The sequence below is a fragment of the Octopus bimaculoides genome, chromosome 13, assembly GCF_046866305.1.
Source record: "Octopus bimaculoides isolate indiv1 chromosome 13, ASM4686630v1, whole genome shotgun sequence".
Classification (NCBI taxonomy): Eukaryota; Metazoa; Mollusca; class Cephalopoda; order Octopoda; family Octopodidae; genus Octopus; species Octopus bimaculoides.
The window spans coordinates 28821459-28846165 of NC_142940.1; the positions used below are offsets into that span (position 1 = coordinate 28821459).

Consider the following 24707-nt stretch of genomic DNA (forward strand, 5'->3'; position numbering starts at 1 on the left):
ATATACATATACACACAAAAATACACACACACACATATTTATATATGTATATATACATATACATACACACATACACATACATGGATATATAAGTATGTTTGTAGTACTATGGTCGTCAATGAATATTCTCTTGGGAGCAGTGAACCAAGTTCGTTGTGAGCAATGCCAAGTGTGTGTGTGTGTGTGTGTGTGTGTGTGTGTGTGCACGTGCACGTGCATGTATGTGTGTAATTTAAGCCCTTAACCAACTGCTGTGGCTAGTCAGCGTGTCTGGGGCACTTTTGAAAGAACTGTCTGTGTGTATTCTTATCATTATTTCTCTCACCTTTCTAGGGAATTCCCAAGGGAATTTTATGACCAGCTGGTCAGTGGTACCCAAAGTAATCACAGTATATGTATATATGTCTCTTCTATTTTCTAATCATTATAAATCTTCCACTGAGGAGGGAGCCTGTTTCCAACAAAGATACAAGGCTCCATCTTTGAGATGTAGTTAACAGTCAAATTCACATTTGGAACTTGAGAAAAGTCTTGCATATGTATGTATGTATGTATGTATGTATGTCTGTATGTATGTATGTATGTCTATGTATGTATGCATGCATGCATACATGTATGTATGTATGTGTGTGTGTATGTAGGTATGTATGTGTGTGTATGTATGTATGTATGTATGTATGTATGCATGTATGTATGTATGTGCAGATTTGTATGTTTTATGTATGTGTAGTGAAACCATCTCCCCCACTGTTATATATAAACAAATGCGAGCGTAGCAGAGAACATCTCTTTCCCTGTCATCACCTGACTGACTTTTATTTACGCGGCAATTGTCTCAACTCCATTTGCCACCAGGACGCAAATCGACCAACCGTAGCCCCTAATAAGGTCACGTGATAGAGTGTTTTTCTAATGCTCTCTGGAGCCTATCTGTATCTATAAATAGCCTGCTAGATACCCGTCAATTCGTTGCGGCTCAGATCTTGTAGGATCTGGTCGTAGACCACACACGCGTAACACAGCACCAACCAACCAGCCAGTTCCAGCAACGTCATCAACAGCCTCGTTCAACTACGACTACCAGCATCGCCGCCAGCGTCAACATGACTTCTACACGTACACAGGCTACCAACAGCTACCAAACAGCCACTGCAGCTTCTCTTCTCAACCCTGTTTGTGTGAATCGCCTCACCACGAAATAACAGCCAGAATTCAGCCTGCGAAGAACATCTGTATTCAAGATCCCGGCCCGGTATAGAAGCTCCAACATCACGACGAGTGACCGCTCTGCCTTAACCTTAACTTCTTACATACAGACCTACAATCTAACTGTGTACCTCAACAGAACTGGCATTTCCTTATCTGTGTTACTGACTCTTATTTATACTCTGTAACTCTTACATACACATACACTATTTTGTTTACATGACGGCCTGTCTTATAATGTGTTTTATTATGTCGCATTCACTCACACACAGACATACAGTTTAATGCTCCAATGAATCTTACTGCTATTCATCTCTATCAGTTGCGTTTCTATCGTCTTCCTTACTGGCATTTCCTAGTTCCCTATGTTATAGAATTATAACATATTTATCATTTTATATTTTTGTGTTGACTGTGTGACACGTTAAAAAAGGAGCCTGTTTTCCATTCATCACCATTTCTCCTTTGGTTCGCACGGTCGTTCTTACATATGTATTCTCATGCATATAGTTGTATATCTAGACATGCTCATATATATTCAAATGATAAAGTTTTCCAGTGATGGATTGGATCTGTAGTCTTCGAATCAGCTTTCTCCTTTCTGGTTTTAAGAAGCCTAATCTCTCAAGATTGGTATTCAAGCAGTGTGTTACATATCCCAGGGCCCTAATAATTACAGCTATAAACCTGAACTTGTAATCTGGATAGAGTAACTGCAGATTTCTCAAAATTTCAGCATAGGAGTTCTCTTTTTCACTGATCTTCAGCTTTATGTTAATATCCGCTGGGCAGCTAATTTCCACAACTGTGCACAGTTTCTTTTCTCTATCCCAAATCATTATATCAGGTCTGTTGTTCTTACATTTTATTGAAGTCTTCACTGGTACATTCCAGCAGTATTCCTTTTCATTGTGTATGGCTATGGCTTCTACCGTATTGTGGGTTTTTATTTCTTTGTCCTCGGGATTATCTTTCCGATGGACTTCATAATAGTGTCCTAGCTACAGCGTCATGTCTCATCGGTAGATAATACTGTGATGACATTTTCGGACAACTGCTTATGATGTGGGTGATATCTTCAGTGCAAACTCCACAAAGTCTGCATCAGTTGTCACATTTTATGGCTTCTCCCACATCTCTATCCCTTTTGTACATCAGGTACTTGGTTGATATTTTCTGTTCCTGGATTGCATACACATGCCCATCAAAGTGGGAGGTAGTAATCTGGCTATTCATCCATGATAAACTGCTTTAATGATCAATGTTACTATCATTACAAAGCTTTCTAGTAACATATCCATGCATAGTCTTCTGTTCATATAGGCTCATCCTTTCATCTGATATGTTGTGGTATAGTTGTGCAACTTCTTTGGGCATGTAGTCTAGGTTATCAGACAAAGAGTGTTGCTCAAAGAGCTGCCTTTCAAGTCTTATGATTTTATCAGCCTCATGTATGCAAACTTGGTCAAAGGATGCACTTCGATGCTTGGTGTTGCCAAAGGATATAATGTGACATTCGAAGGCATTTTGGATCAGCGTTAAGGAAATTATGTGAGCTTGTTAGTATTTTTCAGGTTTTCACATCAATGGCTCGGATCTCATCAAGTGTCCAATCAAGCTTCTCAAATGTTGGTATGAGTACTGGCACTGAAAACACATTGTGGGCCACTGTTTTATTGAATGCAGAGAGTTCTGAGGTCCAAATTTTCTTTATTCAGCTGTAATATTCTTTAGTGACATGTGTTTTGTTACAGGTGCCATTGTAAGATATATTTTCATCCACCCCTAAATACCTGTAACATTCCTTATCAGATACAAGGGAAACAGTCAATTCATTGATGGAGATGTTACTAGTTTGGTTTATAGTCTTCCCCCTTTTCACAACCATGTAACAACATTTATCCTGACCAAACTCCAACCCTACATCATTTGAGAATGTTGTAACTAGGTCAAGGCTCCTTTTCATCTCATGCATATTCTTTGCATAAAGTTTTAAGTCATCCACAAAGAAACAGTGTATAATTTTTGTATTTCTGTTTCCTTGTGAACCAGTGAGCTATCCTCTAGACTGTCTTTACATGAATGACATGGGGTTTACAGAAAGTATAAACAACATCACAGAGAGACTGTCTCCTTGGAATATGCCTTTGTGATACTGTATTCTATCAGTGATAATACAGTCACTCTTTGTGTTTAATTTCAAGATGGTGGCCCACAATGAAGTCAGGTCAGCTATGGCTTTGACTATTCTCACTGGAACTTAGCTAGTTGAGGGCTTCTAGCATTCATGAGTGGGGAACAAGAGTCAAAGGCTTTCTTGTAATCTAGTAACATTAAAACTAGGTTCCTCCTATGCTCTCGCACCCCTGACATCACAGTTTTGTTGATTAGCAATTGCTTAGCACATCCCCAGACTCCCTTCTTCCCAGCTGCTTGTTCTGCTGTGATGATGTTATTGGTTTCACAATGGTCTTGGAGGAGGAGGTTTAAACATTCTGTATATATTTTATACATTAAGTTCTGGCATGCAATTGGCTGGTAGCTTTTTGCCATGTGGGTCGTTCTGTATTTAGGGATCAATTTTGTCTCCGCCAGAGCTAACCAGTGTGGTATGCTCCTGTTCCCAATAAAAGCTTGCTGGTACAGATTGATAAGATATGGTCGGTAAAATGTTAGCTTCTTGTACCAATATCCAACAATCAAGTCTCTTCCAGGTGCTTTTCCATTCTGGAGTTTCAAGCAGGCTATCCACATGTTAGAAATAACAGCCAAATCCCACAAAACTGTGATAACATAATGAATAACCCATTAGACTTCTTTTTTTTTTTCGTTTTAGTGACTGGGCACTGCTTTGATCCTTTTACTGTTTCACTATAATGCATGCAGAAACAGACAAAACAACGGTTCATTTTCATTTTTAGACAGCAGGATGGTGGGGAGAGGGTGAGGAATTTGGGGTTGGAGTTTTTCATAAAAAATTTGAAATTAAAATTTGAATTTGTCTTTATTTTTATCATATTCTTAAACTCTATATTTTCCCATGTAGATTGGAAAAAAAATTTGAAAATGTTTAAAAAAAAACCCACTTTAATTTCATGTGAATTACTTTGTCATATTACTGTAAGAAATTACCATTATCATCATCATCATCATCATCGTCATTGTTTAACAACCGCTTTCCATGCTAGCATGGGTTGGACAATTTGACTGAGGACTGGTGAACCAGATGGCTACAGCAGGCTCCAATCTGATTTGGTAGAGTTTCTACAGCTGGATGCCCTTCCTAACGCCAACAACTCCGAGAGTGTAGTGGGTGCTTTTACTACGTGCCAGCATGTCGATAGCCTGTTTGAAGGCCAGGGCTGGAGAAGTGAAATTTTGAAATTTTTTTCCAAAATCGGATCCTCCATAACCAAAAATGTGGGATTCTGTAAAAAAAAAAAAAATTCAATATATATCCATTTTCCTAAAAGCTATGATGGAAAATTCGGATCTTGCGAATTTTCTGAAAGTCCTTTCCTCACCCACCAGGTTCGTTTTCACAATTTTTTTTTTGGTCATATTTGTTTTATACACAGTTGTTAACACACAGCAGACTAGTTTTTCTTTTGCTTTTGTTATTGGGTGAAGATCTTTATATTAACCCAGACTTCTGCCCCGCTGACTTTGGATGATCATAACTTTCAGAAAAATGGATATTTTTTAATGAAATTTTCTACGAATAGGCGCAGGAGTGGCAGTGTGGTAAGTAGCTTGCTTACCAACCACATGGTTCTGGGTTCAGTCCCACTGCATGGCACTTAAGCAAGTGTCTCTACTATAGACTCGGGCCGACCAAAGCCTTGTGAGTGGATTTAGTAGACGGAAACTGAAAGAACCCTGTTGGATATATGTATATACATATACATGTATGTGTGTGTATATGTTTGTGTGTCTGTGTTTGTACCCCCAACATCGCTTGACAACCGATGCTGGTGTGTTTACATCCCTGTGACTTAGCGGTTCGGCAAAAGAGACCGATAGAACAAGTACTAGGCTTACAAAGAATAAGTCCTGGGGTCGATTTGCTCGACTAAAGGCAGTGCTCCAGCATGGCTGCAGTCAAATGACTGAAACAAATAAAAGAGTAAAATAGAGTATATGTGGTATATCATGTAGATTCTGAATATACAAACTATTTTTTGGGGGTGGGAGAATACACATGAACGAAGTCCCATGAAGTTTTTATTCTTTCTGAATGAAGAGCACAAATATATTGAATATCGTGTTTGCTTCTATCAGGACTGTTTGCCTTTAAAGTGAAAAAGCAAAACCAACATATATGACAGGTATGTAAAACATATTTCGGTATATTTTCTCTGTTCATTTCCACGTGCACACACAAACATACAAGCTGTTCATTTTCACTTTTAGACAGTGGGATGGGTGGCAAGGGGTGTGTGAATCAATTTTGGAGTTTCCTCATAGAAAATTTGAAATTAATTTTTTCCCATATTCTTAATCTCCATATTTTTCCACGTAGATTGAAAAAAAAAAAAAAAAATTCGGAAAAAAGTTAAAATTTAAAAATTTGGGGTGGAGAGATGGGAACTGAAAATTTTGAAAGCATGGGTTTTGGCATATTCAGAATCTCCGTCATTGAAAACAGGAATGTGCTGAAAAAATTTCAAAAAAAAAAAAGGTCGAATTTTTGTCATGCTGGTGTACTGGTAAACATTAACCAATTGTGTGATTTAAGGGTGATTTAGCTGTTATTTTTAGCACATCTCACGATCACCTGATACCTTCTGCATTTCTTTGTCGCAGGCATGTATTAATATTTGGACTGTCCACATTTTAAACGCCAATTAAAAAAACAATACAACAAACAGGTGATTGTGGCTTTTATTTTTTGGAATTTTCAGAAAAGTTTTGCGAATTTGTGTTCTATGCACTGGAATTCATATGCTTATTGCAAAAATATTCACAAAAATTTCCTGAAACTTCTGAAAAATAAAAAAGTTACGAAGAGTTATTTGGCGTGCTTAAACTAAAATTCTACTCTTTTGTCTAAGAAGAAATGCAGACAGTGTTCCATTTAGAAACCATGCTCAAAGACAAGTAAAACAATCCAGAAGAATATTCTAGAAAACAACACAATAAATTTCAAGCAAGAAAAATGGTGAATCAGTTATTTAGTAATCAATTATGTAAACATAATAATGGTTGACTGGCATCCTATGAAATTTTTAAAATTATAGCCAAGTTTAGGAAACTCCATAATATTGGTAAAACTGTAATTTTGCCAGTGGTATCTGTCATAATTTCATCATTTATGAAACAAAATGCTAATGAAATTATTTGTAAGATTCCTTTAAGTAACTCATCAGTATCAAAGTACATTGATGAAATTGCTAAGATGTAGAAAAGCAACTAGTAGCCAAATTATAAGTCCAGAAATTTCCTCTTCAGCCTGATGGATCTACCCTGAGTGATAGTATAGCTATTTTACAAGCATATGATCGTTTTTTGGCTGGTAATGAATTCAGAGAGGAAATGCTTTTTGCCAGATGTAAATTATTTCGAGAAACATAATATTCCCCTCAGAAATATAGTAGTTTGTGCTAATGACAGTATTCCGTCCATGATTGGCAGATACAGGGGTCTTATTACATATTTAATAAATGCTGTATTTTGTATACACTGTGTGATAACACCAGCAACACTTACTTGCAAAACAGTTAAGTGCACATCTGCACGATGCCCTTAATATTGTAATATTATTTACAAGACCGCATATTTCATGAACTCTGTAATCAAAATTAAGAATTTGAACACTTTGTAATTCACACAGAGATGAGATGGTTATCAAAAGGTAAATTGTCTGTGTCATTTTTTTTTTTTTTGCACTTTGCTACACTATTGTCTCATTTCTGGCTAACAACAATCTCAGCCAACAAATGGTTACAGCTAAATGTGATATATCTGATTTTTATCATATATTTGATAAAATTAATTTGATTAACAAACCACTTCAAGGAGAAAACTCTGATCTCCTATCCTGTAAAGGAGCTATTACTGCTTTTTGAGGGAAAGTACAGCTCTAGAAAATAAATATTGTATGCTGTGTATTCTTACAATTTCCTAGTTTGGAATCAATTAACAATAATCTGCATGATGATGACCTTGTATTGTATACTGAACATTTGAAAAACTTGCATGATGATATGCAAGCTCAGTTTAATGACTTGCTGAAGTTAAGTATACTGCATTGGGTGACATTTCTTTTTGAAGTTAATGTTGCTGACATAGATATCTGTTTGCAGGAGAATCTCATTGGATTGCACGATGATGAAATATTTCAGGCAAGATTTAAAGATGGAGAACGTAATGTATGGAAAAAAAATGACACTGCTACAAAGTATCCACTATTCTGGTGTGGAAGTGCAGTTGTACTTTTCTGCTTTTTCTTTATCTTATCTTGTTGAATCTGGTTTCAGCCATGTCACTAACTTATTGTAAAGCTTGTAATCAAATCGACTTTGTAAGAAAAGGTGATCTTCAATTATCATTGACAACTTTGGAGTAGAATATTGTAAAACTAGCAGAGCAACACCAACCACCAGACTTGCATTATATGAATTAACACTAAAGTACTATCGTATTTTAATAAATATATACTTGTATATTTATGACTCATTTTGTGAACATTCATTTTCTATAGATTTTAGTTAGTTGTTAAGAAATTGGTTATAGGTCTATAGTACACAAAATGTTTTAACAATTTTTATACATGTCCTAATGATATTTAATTATAAAAATACAATTAAATTTTTTAAACATCGAATGGATATGGTGGTGATGGTGGGGTCCACAGGAGTAAAATAGGAATCAAAGTGGTCCACAGGTAAAAAAAAGTTTGGGAACCTTTGTTCTAGACCATGTTTCCACACCTGAAATTTCTCTAATTCTGGTAGTGATTTGGTATAAAAAAACAAGGTCATCAGCATAGAGGAGCAACCATGAATACCACTTTCTGGTGAGTATGTAGTAAATCTGATTAGCATGGTTACTGGCTTTATGGGTTATCAGGTGACTGGCTGGCTTTCTGAAGTTGGTGTTGCAGATCATTAGGTCATTTGCATGACAGAACTCCAGCAGCCTTGTGCCCTCCTCATTTCAGGAACCAATTCCATGGTTCCCATGCACCCCATGGAAGACACCAGGGTGCTGCCCAACATGTCCTTTGAAATCACCAGCCATAAAGATAAGGTCACTGTCATTTATCTTCAAAGTGGCCTGCAAAAAAGTAGAGTGTCATAAAAGTATTCCTTTTGTTCATTTGGCAGATCCGGTAGGGGGATGTTTGTTGCTGTGCTATTCTGCAAAACTGGTCTAAGCTTAAATACCCTGTTACATACTCTGACTACTTCACTCACCATATTTATCCATGCAGCACACATCAACACATCTCCTTTCAAACATCTCAACAATCTCACAAGACCTACCTTTCAATGTGCCTACATTGACAGTACTGACACTGAGGAAATGTAAGGGGAAGCAGGAGGTGACACGAGGAGGAGTAACTGCAGCTATTGGTATCTGAAAAAAGGTTGTAATGAGCATTTGCCAACAAATATGTCATAGCAGTTGTCCTCGCATTTAATTCACCATTATTTCTGTCACCCTTGCTACTTCCACTGGATGTAGGTGCTATCCCAGCATTAATACAGCCGTGTTAGTACAGATACCAGTAAATATATATATAAGTTAACTAGTTAATTATTATCACCACCATTGGTGGTGGCTGTTGTATACCAGTATTAGTACAAAGCAATGTTAATGCAAATAGGATAAGGGTAGTTAATTCATTAAGTTTGGTTGACAAATAGGATAAAGGAAATTAATTTATGTATAGTTAGTGACTAATTAACTAAGCAATAAAACTGAGTACAACATGGTCATGTTTAGTTTTGTTTTCTTTTGGATGGAGTAGCAAGCTACAGTGTATGTGTGTGTTGCAGCAATGTGAGTGACATTACTGAGCAGTGAGTGGGGAGCAAAGAAGGGTTGCAATGAGAGGTTTCGGTACAGAGGAGAGATTTCTGGTATAGGTGATGGGGTGGTATAGGAGGTGGGGCAGTATAACTGATAGCGCAGGAAAGGGCAGACACATCGCAGATAAGCAAACATTGTAGCAAGTGAAGGAGATACAGAGCAAACATAAATTAAATTAGATTTAAATTTAAATAGTATTAACGAGGAGGTTCAAGCGTTAATGAAGATGTTGATACATACAGAGCAAAGCATAAAATTGAATTAAATTGAATTAAGTTAAATCAAATCAAGTTAGATTAAATTAGATCAAACTAAATCAAATTAAGTTAACACACATGGAGCAACAACATATGTAGATAAGGTTAAAAGGATAAAAGACCCATTTTAACTTATCTGTGCATATTGAAGATGTTGATAAATATGGAGTAAATTAAATTAAATTGAATTAAGCTAAATCAAATTAATTAAGTTAAATTAAGTTACTGATATATATATATATATATATCAAAATGGCACTGACATGTTAAGATGTATGAAGATAAGCTCCTGAAAAAAATTTGAAAACCTCCAAATAGATAGGGTTAGTAAAGTGTCTCTGGTTTAAATATATTATATATTATGACCAGTATACTATATTTAAAAAGAATATGTCTAATTTGATTGAGCTATATGCAGTTGTAAGAAAAAATTTTCTGATGTTAAAATATCAAGTCCAACATGGTTTGAATAAACGTGACTTGAAAGAAAATGAAAGAGAAAGAGATGTTAATTGCATTGATTGCAGTGTAACTGTGGTCACAAAAACTGCAACTTGTTGCTCAAAATACCAAATACAGGAATTGCTTTAATCAGAGGTTTTTTTTTACATATTTTTCTTTTATTAAAGCATCTGATGTGTAAAGACCACTCACACTAAGTTAGTATTCAAAAATGGAAAATTCCGTTCTACTTTTATTTTTATCCAACCAGTCAGAAGGCAAGGTAAGAAAAACAAAGTTCAGTATCATCTTCTTTCCTACTGATTATTTTGTCTTTTTTTGCAATTTTCTGTGCTTGAGAAGACTTGTCAAGCCAAGTGAAATTGTAGCTGTGGCTGGTGCTGGTGACACATAACAACATCCATGCCAGTGACACATAAAAGCACCCATGTAGGTGACATGTAGGTTAGTGTTAGGAAGGGCATACAGCTGTAGAAACCAAACCAAATTCAGACTTGAACCTGGTGCAGCTCTCTGGCTTACCAGTTCCAGTCAAACAGTTTAACCCATGCCAGCATGGAAAGTGGATGTTGAATGATGATGATCATCATGATCATGATCATGATAACATTGCTGTGCCTTTGTCTCAATCTACATACATTATACTAATCTGTTTATCTGTCTCTCTGCCTCTCTATTAATCTATCCCTCTTATATGTGTGTGTGTGTGTGTTTGGGATTGTGCATACACACACATATATATGTATGTACACGCATATATATGTATGTACACACATATGGATATATCCATAAAAACTATATTAATAGATATATTGGCATGCACATGTATATCTATATATATATTGAGTTATAAATGACGAGAGAAATAGTATGATGAAATTTAATTAACCATTGGAAAATGCGTATATCACAACACTTGTTTCATAACTTAAAACATGCAAAAATACTTTATTATATTTCATTACTGTCTGCATTAACATAAACAATCTTTCAAATCAATACAGATATAAAACTATCTCATCAGCCGAGAGAAAAATCCATGTTAAATAATGTTATATATATATGTATATACATCCTTATGCTTGTACTTGTGCATCTGTGAACATATGTAGGTATTAACGCATACATACATGTATATGTATCTGTATCTATACATGTATATATGTATGTCTGTATAAATTGATTTCAATAATATAACGTGTATATATATATATATATATATATATATATATATATATATATATATATATATATATATATATACATATATATATACATATATATATACATATATATATACATACATGTTTGTATATGATCTTGCCTATGTATGTGTATATATATTTATATATATATCAGCGCAGGAGTGGCTGTGTGGTAAGTAGCTTGCTTACCAACCACATGGTTCTGGGTTCAGTCCCACTAGTGGCAACTTGGGCAAGTGTCTCTACTATAGCCTCAGGCCTTGTGAGTGGATTTGGTAGACGCAAACTGAAAGAAGCCTGTCGTATGTATGTATATACATATATATGTATGTGGGTGTGTATATGTTTGTGTGTCTGTGTTTGTCCGCCCAACATCACTTGACATCCTATGCTGGTGTGTTTACGTCCCCGTAACTTAGCAGTTCGGCAAAAGAGACCGATAGAATAAGTATTAGGCTTACAAAGAATAAGTCATGGGATCGATTTGCGCGACTAAAGACGGTGCTCCAGCATGGCCACAGTCAAATGACTGAAACAAGTAAAAGAGTAAAAGAGTATATGTACATGTATGATTGTTTATGGGTCTATGTGTGTGTGTATATATATATATATATATATATATATATATATATATATATAAGGTTAGTAGAGTTAGCGGTTGGAATAACCATCTAAGGGATAGAAATATCCGTTTTTACTACCAGTATAAATTGCTTATATTAACCCTGGGCATGTATATGCAAGCATACTATGCTCATAGGATACAGGCAATAACAAAATAAACAAGAGTTTATCAGGAATCAAATTTAAATTAAGCAGAAAATGGAGAAAAGTTTTGATCAACAAACAAATTGACTACCGTCGATTATTATCTTTTAAATACAAAACTTTAGCATTTCTAACAGCTGTTTCTGCTTCTAATGTCTATCAGTGCAGCCAAAGAAAATTCTGAGAATAATATTTATCATACTGGTACATGGAGCTTCATCAGAGTGAAGACAAATACATAAAATAAAAGAAGAGAAAAGAACAGGGTCTCGTAATGGGGAAAGAAGGCTTAATATAGTCGTCTCTCTTGCACACCACATCTGATGCTTCTTATGTCCAACTTTTCTCTCAGGGTGCTTACACTCTGTCATGTAAGCACACTGACATTACACATCCAGCAGAGCATACTAGCATCATTTTTTTCAAGCCTACACATGTCCTCAGCAATCATAGCCCATGTTTCACTGCTATGTAGCATGGCTGCTTGCACACATGCGTCATACAGTCCACATTTCACCCTGAGCGAGAGGCCCTCTGTTACCAGCAGAGGTAGGAGCTCTCTGAACTTTGCCCAGGCAATTCTTATTCTAGAAGCTACGCTCTTACAGGATCCAGCCCCATCGTTGACTTGGTCACCTAGGTAACTGAAGCTATCAACAACTTCTAGATTTTCCCCCTAGCATGTGATGGAATCTATTTTCTGCACATTTTCAGTGTTTATTGCCCTTGTGCATTTGCCACACACAAAATCTATCTTCCCAGGTAACCTTCCTTTGACATAGCTGCACTTCTTATGTGTTCATAGCTTACACTGGGTACATCTTATGGAGTTTCTATCTACACCTTTTCTACACAGATCAAGGAGGGCCATCTACCTGAAGGGATTTGTGATTTATCTGCATTCCTACATACTAAGACTTTGATTTTTGCTAGACTGAATTAATCTAAGGCCCTTCAATTCTAAACCTTGCTTCCACACCTGAAACTTCTCCTCTAGTTCTGATAGTGACTCATCTATTAGAGCAAGATTATCAGCATAGAGGAGCTCCCAGGGGCAGCCTGTCTTGAATTCCTCTGTTAATGCCTGGAGGACTATGATGAATAAGAAGGGGCTGAGGACTGATCCTTGGTGAATCCCTAATCCTACCTGGAATTCTTCACTATACTTGTTGCCAACCATCAACTTACTGACAGCATCCTTGTACATGGCTTGTACAGCTCTCACCAACCACTCATTTATCCCTAGCTTCCGCACTGACCACCAGATAAGGGATCGGGGATCCTGTCAAAGGCTTTCTCCATGTCAATGAAGGCCAAGTACAGAGGTTTATCTTTGGCTAGGAATTTCTCCAGCAGCCGTCTTAGCAGAAATAAAACATCAGTGATGCTTCTCCCAAACACAAACCCAAAATGCATCTTGTCTAAACTAGCTCTCTCCCTAATTGGTTGGGCTATAACCCTCTCTGTGACTTTCATCACCTGATCCAACAATTTGATACCTCTGTAATTATTCCGATCTAATGTGTCACCTTTACCTTTATAGCAGTTGACTATAGTGCTGCTACACCAGTCATTGGGTATGACTCCTTCATGTATCACCTGGTTGACTATATGAATGACCAAATAGTTTAAGCCAGATACTTTAAGCATCCCAGCAGTGATTCCTGATGGGTTGGGGACTTTCCTTGTCTCCATACCCTTAATTTGTTTTATCTACCAAGGTACTGTCAATTCAGATAGCTGGTCCCTGTGTTGGGTCGACATTTGGTAGACTCTCTCTCTTTCATTCTCTTCATTTAGCAACCTTTCATAGTGGCGTCTCCAAACCTCTCTCTTTGCAGCCTCATTAAATGCAAGTGAGCCAGTATCCACATAGACACATTTCTCTCTTATGACATCACCATTCTCTTTCTCACACACTGTCTTACAATATGAAGCACTTCAAGTCTCTGGTCCTCATGATGCAGAACATTGGTAAATTATTTCTTATCTGCTTCCCTTAGGGCTAAGTAAACCTATCTCCTAGCTTCCCCTCAGGTGATCTGATACATTTCTCTGCTACCACCGCACTGTTTCCTTTCCCTAATGGCCCTGTCAACTACATTGTTCTACCACCACATTACCTTAGGTCTAGAGGGGACTTTGCACTATCCATAGATCTGGTCAGTAGCCCTCAACAGGTTGTCCCGTAGGAACCTCCAGTTCTTATATATACATATATATAATAGGTACAAGAGTGGCTGTGTGGTAAGAAGCTTGCTTCCTAACCACATGGTTCCAGGTTCAGTCTCACTGCTTGGTGAAGATGGATACCATTTTGGCATAATACCAACAAACCTGAAGACTGCATCAACAAAGCAGTTTCCTGCATGGAATTCAGTATCAAAGCATATTCTCCCTTTACTCCCACCAACCACGCAGTAAGCTAATTACACCTTATCTTTTGATGCAGTTCATTACTACATACTTTCATGAGACTGCATAGGCTCAGTTTATGTTTCTTTATTCAACAGCCACACTGGCAATCCAATGTCAACCCTTTGCTTTCTGCAACATTTCAACAGTACACTTCCTCTTTGCCATCTCCCATTGCAGCCCCTTTCCAGAATGTACCCATTTATGTACAATATCTCCATTACACCTACATTCTAATTGACTTTTACGTGCCACTGGCACAGGCGGCACTGGTATCAGCCATGACTACGATATCACTTGACTCAACAGGTTTTCTCAAGCACATATTGCCCAATGATTGAAGGGTACTTTTAAATGGGCCAATTATGTGACACTGGCATCGGCCACAGCTATGATCTCACTTGGCTTGCCGAGTCTTCTCAAGCACAGCATATCTCCAAAGTTCTATAAGAGTTGGATGAGATATGATGGCTCGGCCATCTCTCCCCAGTTCTTATATTTATTTATTAAATTCAGAAATACAACAACACGAGGGATAACGGTAACAACAGATCAATAATTTATTCCTGGTTGGTGTAGAGCCGTTTCGTTCCTGGGTGAACAGGCATGCCACTATAATACCAAAGGAAGCTTCGACCACATGTCGGTGCCGAGTTGTCGGAGAGTTTGAAAGAACATCTTGTTACGACGCCGGCTGGATGAATAAGAGAAGGAATGCTATTGCTTTTTTCTCCACCTGTTGCATTGCGCATGTGTGCTCGGATACTTCAGCTGGCGGCAAATCCCTTGCACATGCACAATGGCACTTACGAAGATGGCAGCCAAATGGCGGCCACACACGCCACTACAGTTCTCTGTCACTTGTCATTGCCTCTGCTTTACCACCTTATCCCATGTCTTCCTGGGTCTATCTCTTCCACAGATTCCCTCCACTGTTAGGTTGTGGCACTTCTTCACAGCTGTCCTCAACCATATGTAACACATGACCATACCATAGTAGTTGTCTTTCTTGCACACCACATCTGATGCTTCTTATATCCAATTTTTCTCTCAGGGTGCTTACACTCTGTTGTGTATGCACACTGACATTATACATCCAGCAGAGCATACTAGCTTCATTTCTTTCAAGTCTACACATGTCCTCAGCCATCACAGCCCATGTTCCGCCACTGCCACTGACTTGGTCACTTAGGTAACAGAAGCTGTCAACTACTTCTAGTGTTTCCTCCTGGCATGTGATGGAATCTATTTTCTGCACATTTTCAGTGTTTATTGCCACTGTGCATTTGCCACACACAAAAACTATCTTCCTAGTTAACCTTCTTTGACATAGCTGCACTTATGTGTTCATAGCTTACACTGGGTACATCTTATGGAGTTTCTACCTACGCCTTTTCTACTGATCGAGCAGGGCCATCTACCTGAAGGGATTTGTGATTTGTCTGTGTTCCTACTTATTAAGACTTTGGTTTTTGCTAGATTAATTCTAAGGCCCTTCAATTCTAAACCTTGCTTCCACATCTGAAACTTCTCCACTAGTTCTGATAGTGACTTAGCTATGAGAGCAAGGTCATCAGCATAGAGGAGCTCCCAGGGGCAGCCTGTCTTGAATTCCTCTGTTATTGCCTGGAGGACTGTGATAAATAAGAGGGGGCTGAGGAGTGATCCTTGGTGAACCTCTACTTCTACCCAGAATTCTTCACTATACTCCTCAACCCTCAGCTTACTGACAGCATCCCTGTACATGGCTTTTACAGCTCTCACAAAGCACTCATCTATCCCTAGTTTCCACATTGACCACCAGATAAGGGATCGAAGGCCCCTGTCAAAGGCTTTTTCCATGTCAATGAAAGCCAAGTACAGAGGTTCTTTTATGGCTAGGAATTTCTCCTGTAGCTGTCTTAGAAGAAATATAGCATCAGTGGTGCTTCTTCCTGGCATAAACCCAAAGTGCATCACTAACTCAACTCCCTAACTCATTCCCTAATTGGTTGGGCTATGACCCTCTCTGTGACTTTCATCACCTGATCCAATAACTTGATACCTTTGTAATTATTCTTATTTAACACATCACCTTTACCTTTATAGAAGTTGACCATGGTGCTGCTACATCAGTCATTGGGTATGACTCCTTCATGTATCACCTGGTTGACTATACAGATGACCAGATAATTTAAGCCTACACTGCCAGATAGTTTTAGCATATCAGCAGTGATTCCTGATGGGCCGAGGACTTTCCCCGTCTTCATACGCTTAATTGCTTTATCTACCAAGGTATTGTCAATTTGGATAGATGGTCCCTCTGTTGGGTCGACATTTGGCAGACTCTCTTTCTCTCATTCATTCTCTTCATTTAGCAACCTTTCATAGTCTCTATCTCAGCAGCCTCATTAAATGCAGGTAACCCATTATCCATGTGGACACATTTCTCTCCTATGACATCACGATTCCTCTCTCACACATTGTCTTAGAATACGAAGCACTTCATGTCTCTGGTCTTCATAACGCAGAACATTGGCAAATTTCTTTTTATCTGCTTCCCCTCCGGCTAAGTAAACCTGTCTCCTAGCTTCCCTTCTGGTGATCTAATACAGTTCCCTGCTACCACCACACTTCCAGTCCTTCCATGCGTGTTTCTTTTCCCTAATGGTCCTGTCAACTAGATTGTTCCAACACCACGTTACCTTAGGTCGAGAGGGGACTTTACACCAGCCACAGATCTGGTCAGTATCCCTCAACAGGTTGTCCCATAGGAACCTCCAGTTGTCCTCCACATTATGTGATGCTATATCCTCCTCTTTTTCATCAAAAGCTTCAAGTAATACGTCTCTAAATCATTGTCCATTCAGAGGATCCTTAAGCTTCCAGACCTTTTTTTTCCATGCTTGTCATCTTCTGGGCAACCATTTAGCCCTGATCCTGAAGTCACTAACAGCTAACCTATTTTGTGGGGTGCATGCTTCACCTTAGAATGTTTTAACATTTATAAGTAGCCATCTTGCCTGTTTCCTGGGGAGAATGTAGTCAATCTGATTAGTGTGCCCACCAGACTGGAAGGTGAACAGGTGACTGGCAAGTTTCCTGAAGTGAGTATTATAGATTGTGAGATCATTTGCATCACAGAACTGCAGCAGCCTGGTTCCCTCCTCAATGCAGGAACCAAATCCTTTGCCATCATGTACACCATGGAAGCTTCTTGGATGTTGTCCACCATGCCCATTGAAGTCACCAGCCACAAAGAGAAGTTCCCTGTCATTCTTCAACAAGGTAGTCTGCAAGAAGGTGTAATAAAATTGGTCTTTCTGTTCATCAAGTAACCCTGGCTGAGGGGCATAGGCCAAGATAATGGCTGCTTATCCATGTTGCAGCACTAGTCTAAGCTTAAGTATTCTATGACAGACTCCGACTACCTCGATTACCTTATCAATCCATTTCTGCACAAGGAGTATACCCATGCCTCCAACGCCATCAGTGTTCCCTACACAGAAAATCTTATACCTATGTTCATTGCCTGTCAGGAACTTAGCAGAACTTCCTCTCCGCCATACTTCTTGGATGCAGTACAAATCTACACGTCTCCATTCAATGTTCTATTTGAATATTGACTTTGTGTTCTTGAAATGTTACATCAAGAATTTAGTATATAACGAAGATTTTTCATTCAACTGAAGATGTAGCTTAATTTCTGCATTGTTTTAAAGGATTATTTGTATTACAGGGTGTACTTTAAAGAATTACTGATTAATTTTTGTCATTATTTTTAGTAAAGGGTATAAAAACACACAAATATGGTCCTGTACCACATTAAGATATGTTTCATTCAATATGTTCACCTTTAGCCTTCACAATTGCCCAAAGATGGCTGAGAATAGAGTACTGGAATGCTAGACAACTTCTTCACTTAAACATTCCTATGACATGACTAAGGCTTTCTTCAGAGTGCTGATATTTTTGTAAGAAAGTCTTGATATGTTACTTTCTAGAATGGCCCAAATAGCAAAATCCATAGGGTTGATGTCTGGGTTGGAGTGGGGTGAGGCACACATTCTTGTCTCAGAACCTGCTGAAATGGCTCCTACGCCACTGCTATGTTACACTGGATGTGTGAGAAGGAGCGCTGTCTTGCATGAACACATAATTATATCCAAATGCTTTGGTCACCCACAGCAAAATATTATCCTCCAACATTTTCACATAAATTGCCAAATTGACCTTTGTACCTTCTTTAATGAACACCAAGAGGAGATTTTCTACCATTGGATGACACTACTGCCTAAACCATCATTCTGGCGGGTTTCATTCTTCAAAACATCTTATGGGCACCTTTGGAAACAACATCTGACCTTGGGCCCAAATTGTCATTCTGGGTGTTCACTACAGTCTCCATAGTGAATATCTTTTTGTCTGACCAAATGAAGACATTGTCACCAGTGCTCTGAATCTCCTCCACCACTTTCTTGTACCTGTCCAGTTGCTTTACTTTGGAAGCAGCCAAAATTATGCCTTGATGTAATTTTAATGACTAAACAATTTAAGTCTTCATACATGAACTGTCACATGGCTGTCTGGGAGATATCAAGACTTTTAGCCATTTGCCTCATACTTTGCCATGGATTTCACAACACTCTCTTTCAGATGACATACACCAATTGCTTCGTCCTTATGGATTCTTTTCAACTTAGAATGGGCTTGCTGTCGACTGAACCTGTCTCACTGTAGTATTTCATGACGTTACAAACTGTTTTGAAATCACGTCTTTGGTGCTATGTCCTGCTTTTTTCAGAGCTACAATCTCACTTCATCAGTTAGCTGCCATATTGAAACATTTTACTCACTGAATGTAAACAAACAGTGGAGTAGTACATGAGAAATTGAATGTTGAGTAGTGCATTTTAATTATTTTTGTGCACTTTCAAACTAAATTCAATAAAATAAACTTATTTAAATAATCAGGAACTCTTTATCGTGCACCCTGTAATGCTGACATGTAAGTAATTTATTCATTACTAAATATAATACAATAAATTATTTTTACATGCTTTAAGTTAAAAAATAATTTTTTTGTGATATACAAATTTTCTAATGAAATAAATTTCATTGTACTATTTCTCTTGTCATTTATAACTTTATACATTCCTTATGGTTTTCTCTTGTATTGCACTATATATTCTATATGTTTTGTGGAATGATACATTAAGGAGCTTTTTTTATGAGTACCACCGGATTAGTTGAATTCATATATTGTGATATATATGTACAAAGTACAAAAATAAATGCAAAAGCAGAAACATATGCAGATTTTACCTGCAAGGGAACTGCTGGCACAGTGATGATGGTGCAAACTACTGTTTTGCACACTAGAAGCCCTGCCAAAACTGCATGGTCCTAAAACAAAATTCCTTTCCAGGAAGTGGACAAAAATAAAGGCACCAAAGAAGAAAAAGTTGCATACTGTCTACTCTTCATAAATGATATGCAGATGTAGTGTATGCTCCAACAAATAGCCAGCCTCACTCAGAGGTGAAAAGAACAGTAGTTGAACAAAATTCTTTTTTGTGCAAAGCACAAAAGATTGTGCAGTGGCTGACCTGGCTACATCAAACACAAACTTGGACCCACCCTCACCAACACACAAGGCCATCACAGTCAACAGATACAGGATGGCCACCACTAACACCAACACAGATGTTACACAAACATTTCTTTTTAACATAGGAGGTCTGTTGCACACAACTTGAAACAAGAATCTCTTTCCTGAGAGATCTTGCTACATGCAATCAAAGCTCTATGCATAGCACTTATTGAAAATGCATTGTAATGACCATGCGATGTGAGGTAACGAGAATAGTTCTTTAGTACATCACACAGTCAATCTTATCTTATCTTATCTTATCATATCTTATCTATTATAATAAATGTGAAGTTGTGTGTCTGTGTGAAGCCTTTTTAAAAGTTTATAGAAATCCACATTTTCCCCTTTTTTGTAAAAATTTTTGCATCAATGGAATTTTCTCGATGTGAACTTTCCAGTGCAGTAATTAGATTTTTAAAATTCCGTTTACTTTGTGTGATTTAAGGGAGATTTGGCTGTTGTTTCTAGCAACGTTTATATTTCTTCCCTTCTACCTGTAGCGGCGTTCATCGATCACGCGCTCAACATAAAATATAGAGAGTAAGAATGAGAGAGGGAGAGAGAGAGAGAGAGAGAGAGAGAGAGAAAGTGATACATACAAAGTTTTCTTTCTTTTTCCTCTCTCCCATTTAATAGTTTTCTTGTATCCCTCTACCTCTAACATATTTTTCATAACATAGAAATGTAAAAACACACAACCACACATATGTGATCTGTGACAACAACATACACAGAAACACATACACACATCAACATTATACATATAAGATTTAGTTTCTGTGTCTTTCTTATATAAACACGTGCACACATTGCTATTTTATAACTGTCTTCCGTTCTCCCTTCCTCTCTTTTCATTGCTCCCATTCTCTATTCCTTTCTCCCCCTCTCTCTACCTCTTCCTCTCTCGCTCTCTCAAATGCATACATGTGCAAGTACACAATCATTCACTAAAATATAACTCATGTTCGTCAATGTTTTGTAAATATACAACGATTTTCACTAGGGTGTTAGGGTTAGCGTTTAGGGTCAGGGTTAGGGTTTTATGGTTATGGTTAGGGTTACGGTTAGGGTTAGGATTAGGGTTAGTGTTACGGTTACGGTTTTAGATTCAGGGTTAGGGTTTTAGGGTTAGGGTTAGGGTTTAGGGCTAGTGTTAGGGTTAGGTTTAGGGTTAGGGTTGGGTAATCGTGCGAGTGTTAATCTGAAAAATTACAGAAATGTGAAAAGTACCTACCCTGCCATCTATTATAACTTTTGTTGTTCTGTTTAATATACACATAGATTATGCCTCCAAAGAAGAGAGTTTGCTGGGGAAAGAAAGCAACCGGTTTAAAATGACAGCAACAGACTGCACCAATTCACCACATTCCAGAAGCTACTTTGAACATAATGCAAACTGGTGCATCAACATCTGCCCAATCTGATAGAATTCTGGCAAAACTGTGTAGCAACAGATCGCCAGCAATTGCTTCATCACAAATTGCTGTCCTAGCTCCTGCTAAAAGGAATTACCCTGCTATGTATAATCAGGGCAGCGCAAAAAGTTGTTTTGCACAAGCATTTCTATAGCCAATTAGACAGATGAAATTTACGTACGCTTAATAATGTTACGCAAAACAGCCTTCAGACTTTCCCTATTAATTTCATCATCTTTTGAATTATGAACATATTTACATCATAAGGGTTTTTTTCGTTGTAAGGCTTTCTTTTTTAGTTGATTTTCACCTATCAAGACTTATCATAGATGGCGTAATAAGTCACACCAGGACAAGGTCGGGTTATACTGATAGTATATAATAAACGTGAAGATGTGTGTCTGTGTGAAGCCTTTTTAAAAGTTTATAGAAATCCACATTTTCCACTTTTTCGTAAAAAATTTTACATCAATGGAATTTTCTCGATGTGAACTTTCCAGTGCAGTAATTAGATTTTTTAAATTCCGTTTTACTTTGTGTGATTTAAGGGAGATTTGGCTGTTGTTTCTAGCAACTTTTATATTTCTTCCCTTCTACCTGTAGCGGCGTTCTTACACATCGATCACGTGCTCAACATATAATATAGAGAGTAAAAGTAAAAGAGGGAGAGAGAGAGAAAGTGATACATACAAAGTCATAGATTAAAATTTCCTCTGAGTATTTTTTACCTATTTTTCATAACATACATACGTAAAAACACACATAACCACACATACGTGATCTGTGACAACAACATACACATAAGCACATACACATATCAACATTATAGATATAAGATTTAGTTTCTGTGTTTCTTATATAAACACGCGCATGCATTGCTATTTTATAACTGTCTTCCGTTCTCCCTCCTCTCTCTTCATTGCTCTCGTTCTCTATTCCTTTCTGTCCCTCTCTATCCCTCTTCTCTCTCACAAAACATTCACTACAATATAACTCATGTTCGTCAATGTTTGGTAAATATACCACGATTTTCACTAGGGTGTTAGGATTAGGGTTTATGTATCACCTTCTCTCTCTCTCTCTCTCCCTCTTTTACTCTTACTCTCTATATTATATGTTGAGCACGTGATTGTTGCAAATCCGATGGAGCATACTACCTTCATTCCTCTCCAGTCTACGCATGTCCTCTGCATTCAGAGACCATGTCTCACTATGATGGAGTATAGCCATTCATACACAAGCATCATACAATTTACTTTTCACTGAGAGAGAATCTTTTTGTTGTCAACAGCAGTAGTAGCTCTCTGAACTTACTCCATCCTCTTCTTATTCTAGAAACTATACTTTCAGAACATCACCATTATTAATTTGGTAACCTAAGTAGCAGAAACTATCTACTACCTCGGCATTTCAGGGAGTCTAAGTTTCTTGTGCTCTTCGTGCTTATTGTTCCTGCACATCAACCTTATCTGTTAATATGAAAGTGTAGTAACGCCGTGCACATGCGTAGTCTCACGCATGCGTGGAATTCAACAACCAATCTTTCCCGCTTTGATCGATCTCTTTCTTGCTGGCCAGCGATTGAGCAAGGACGTGTCTAGCTGTCTCTCCATCTTTCGAACTCACGCTAGACAGCTCACATCAACATACCAACGTCCCAACAACCATGTTCTCACACACCGAAGACGTCTCAACAAACAAGATTAAAGATGTATATTTTCCACCTTAAATAAATATTGTTTATGTTGATAGTTTGGAGTTCAGCGTTCCGTTCAATTCTTAATTTAATATAGGAAAGTCAGGTGTACATCTAATGATGTATAACCCACTTTCCTATAAAAGCGACTTTGTCTGTTAACCTACCTGCAATTTCACTGCATCTTTTATACATCCATAGCTTAACTGGGTGCAGTAAATGGAATTACTTCCAACTCCCTTCCTACATATTGAGCAGGACCATTTACCTGACAGAAAGAGAGTTTTATCTGCCTTCTTGCTAACAACAACTTTAGTCTTTGCTATGTTAACTTTAAGTCCCTTTGATTCCAGGTTTTACTTCCAAACCTGGAACTTCCTTTCCAATTCTGTTTCTGATTCTGCAATAAGAGTGAGGTCATCAGCATATAGCAGTTTCCATGGGTATCCAGTTTTGAATTCTTCTGTCATAGCCTGGAGAACCATGACAAATAAGTGTTGACTAAGAACTCTAATCTCTGGTGAACTCCAACTTGTATGCTAAATTCATCACTGTATTCAAAACCAACTCTCACCTTACTGACTGCATTGCTGTAAATGGCTTGCACAGCTCGAAAAAGCTATTCCTAAATTCCTAAGAGACCACCAGATATGAGAGCGGGGAACCCTGTCAAAAGCTTTTTCCTGGTCAATGAAAGCTAAGTACAATGGTTTACTTTTGGCCAAATACTTTTCTTGCGACTGTCTCTGCTACCACCATTTTCTCAGTCTTTCTAGGCCTGTCTCTTTGCTTTTATAATGCTGTCTACCTCCTTGATCCACCACTGTTTCACGCTTAGCCTAGCTAGGACTTTGCACCAGCCACAGATTTGGTCAGCAGCACCTAGTAAATTGTCCCACAGGAACTTCTGGTTGTCCTCTAAGCTGTATGTCCCTTCCTCCTCTTCTCTATCATCATAGACTTTCAGTAGAATGTCTCTAAATTTTTGTTGGTTTGCTGGATCTCTGAGTTTCCGTAATCTTCTTTTCCAGTATGGTTTACTTCTCTGAGTCTCTCTAGTCCTAGTTCTGAAGTCATTAACTAGTAGCCTATGTTTGGATATACAATCTTCACCTGGGAAAGACTTCACATTTGTGAGCATCAATCTTTTTTGTTGCCTGGTGAGGAGGTAATCTACCTGGCTTATGTTCCCACCACACTGATAAGTGATTAGGTGGATAGATGGTTTTCTGAAGTCAGTGTTGCAGATCTTGAGATAATTTGCATCACAGAACTCCAGTAGCCTTATTCTCCCCTTGTTCTTGGGGCCAAAGCCATAACCACCATGAATGCTGCCTAACATGACCATTAAAGTCATCAGCTACAATAACTAAGTCCCTGTCATTTGTCGTTGAGGTTGTCTGCAGAAGGACCTCATAGAATTGGTCCTCCTGGTCATCAACCAAGCCAGCTTGTGGAGCATAGGCAGAGATAAATGTAACTGTTAATCTATGATAAGTCTCAACTTAATAAACCCTATCATATGCTCTGGTTACCTCAATTACCTTATCTACCCACTTTTCTGCTAAGAGTATCCCCACACCACCCACTCCGTCAGTAGAATTTGAACCACTG

At 37.9% G+C, this 24707-nt stretch overlaps 1 protein-coding gene across 6 annotated transcripts in view; it reads right to left on the reverse strand.

The window, feature by feature from the left end:
- The window catches only part of LOC106870161 (coiled-coil domain-containing protein 169), a 310407-nt gene that overhangs the window by 85170 nt on the left and 200530 nt on the right, over positions 1–24707 (reverse strand). Inside the window, exon 7 of one of the 6 annotated variants that reach the window (XM_089361603.1) lies at positions 21217–21289. The exons of 2 other annotated variants lie outside the window; for them this stretch is intronic. In XM_089361603.1, coding sequence (XP_089217729.1) covers positions 21265–21289 — 25 coding nt within the window. In that variant the 3' untranslated portion in view covers positions 21217–21264. Of the gene's footprint in view, positions 1–4172; positions 4635–21216; positions 21290–24707 lie in introns of those variants that run through there. 3 more of the 6 variants (XM_089361605.1, XM_089361604.1, XM_089361600.1) reach the window with 3 other exon arrangements.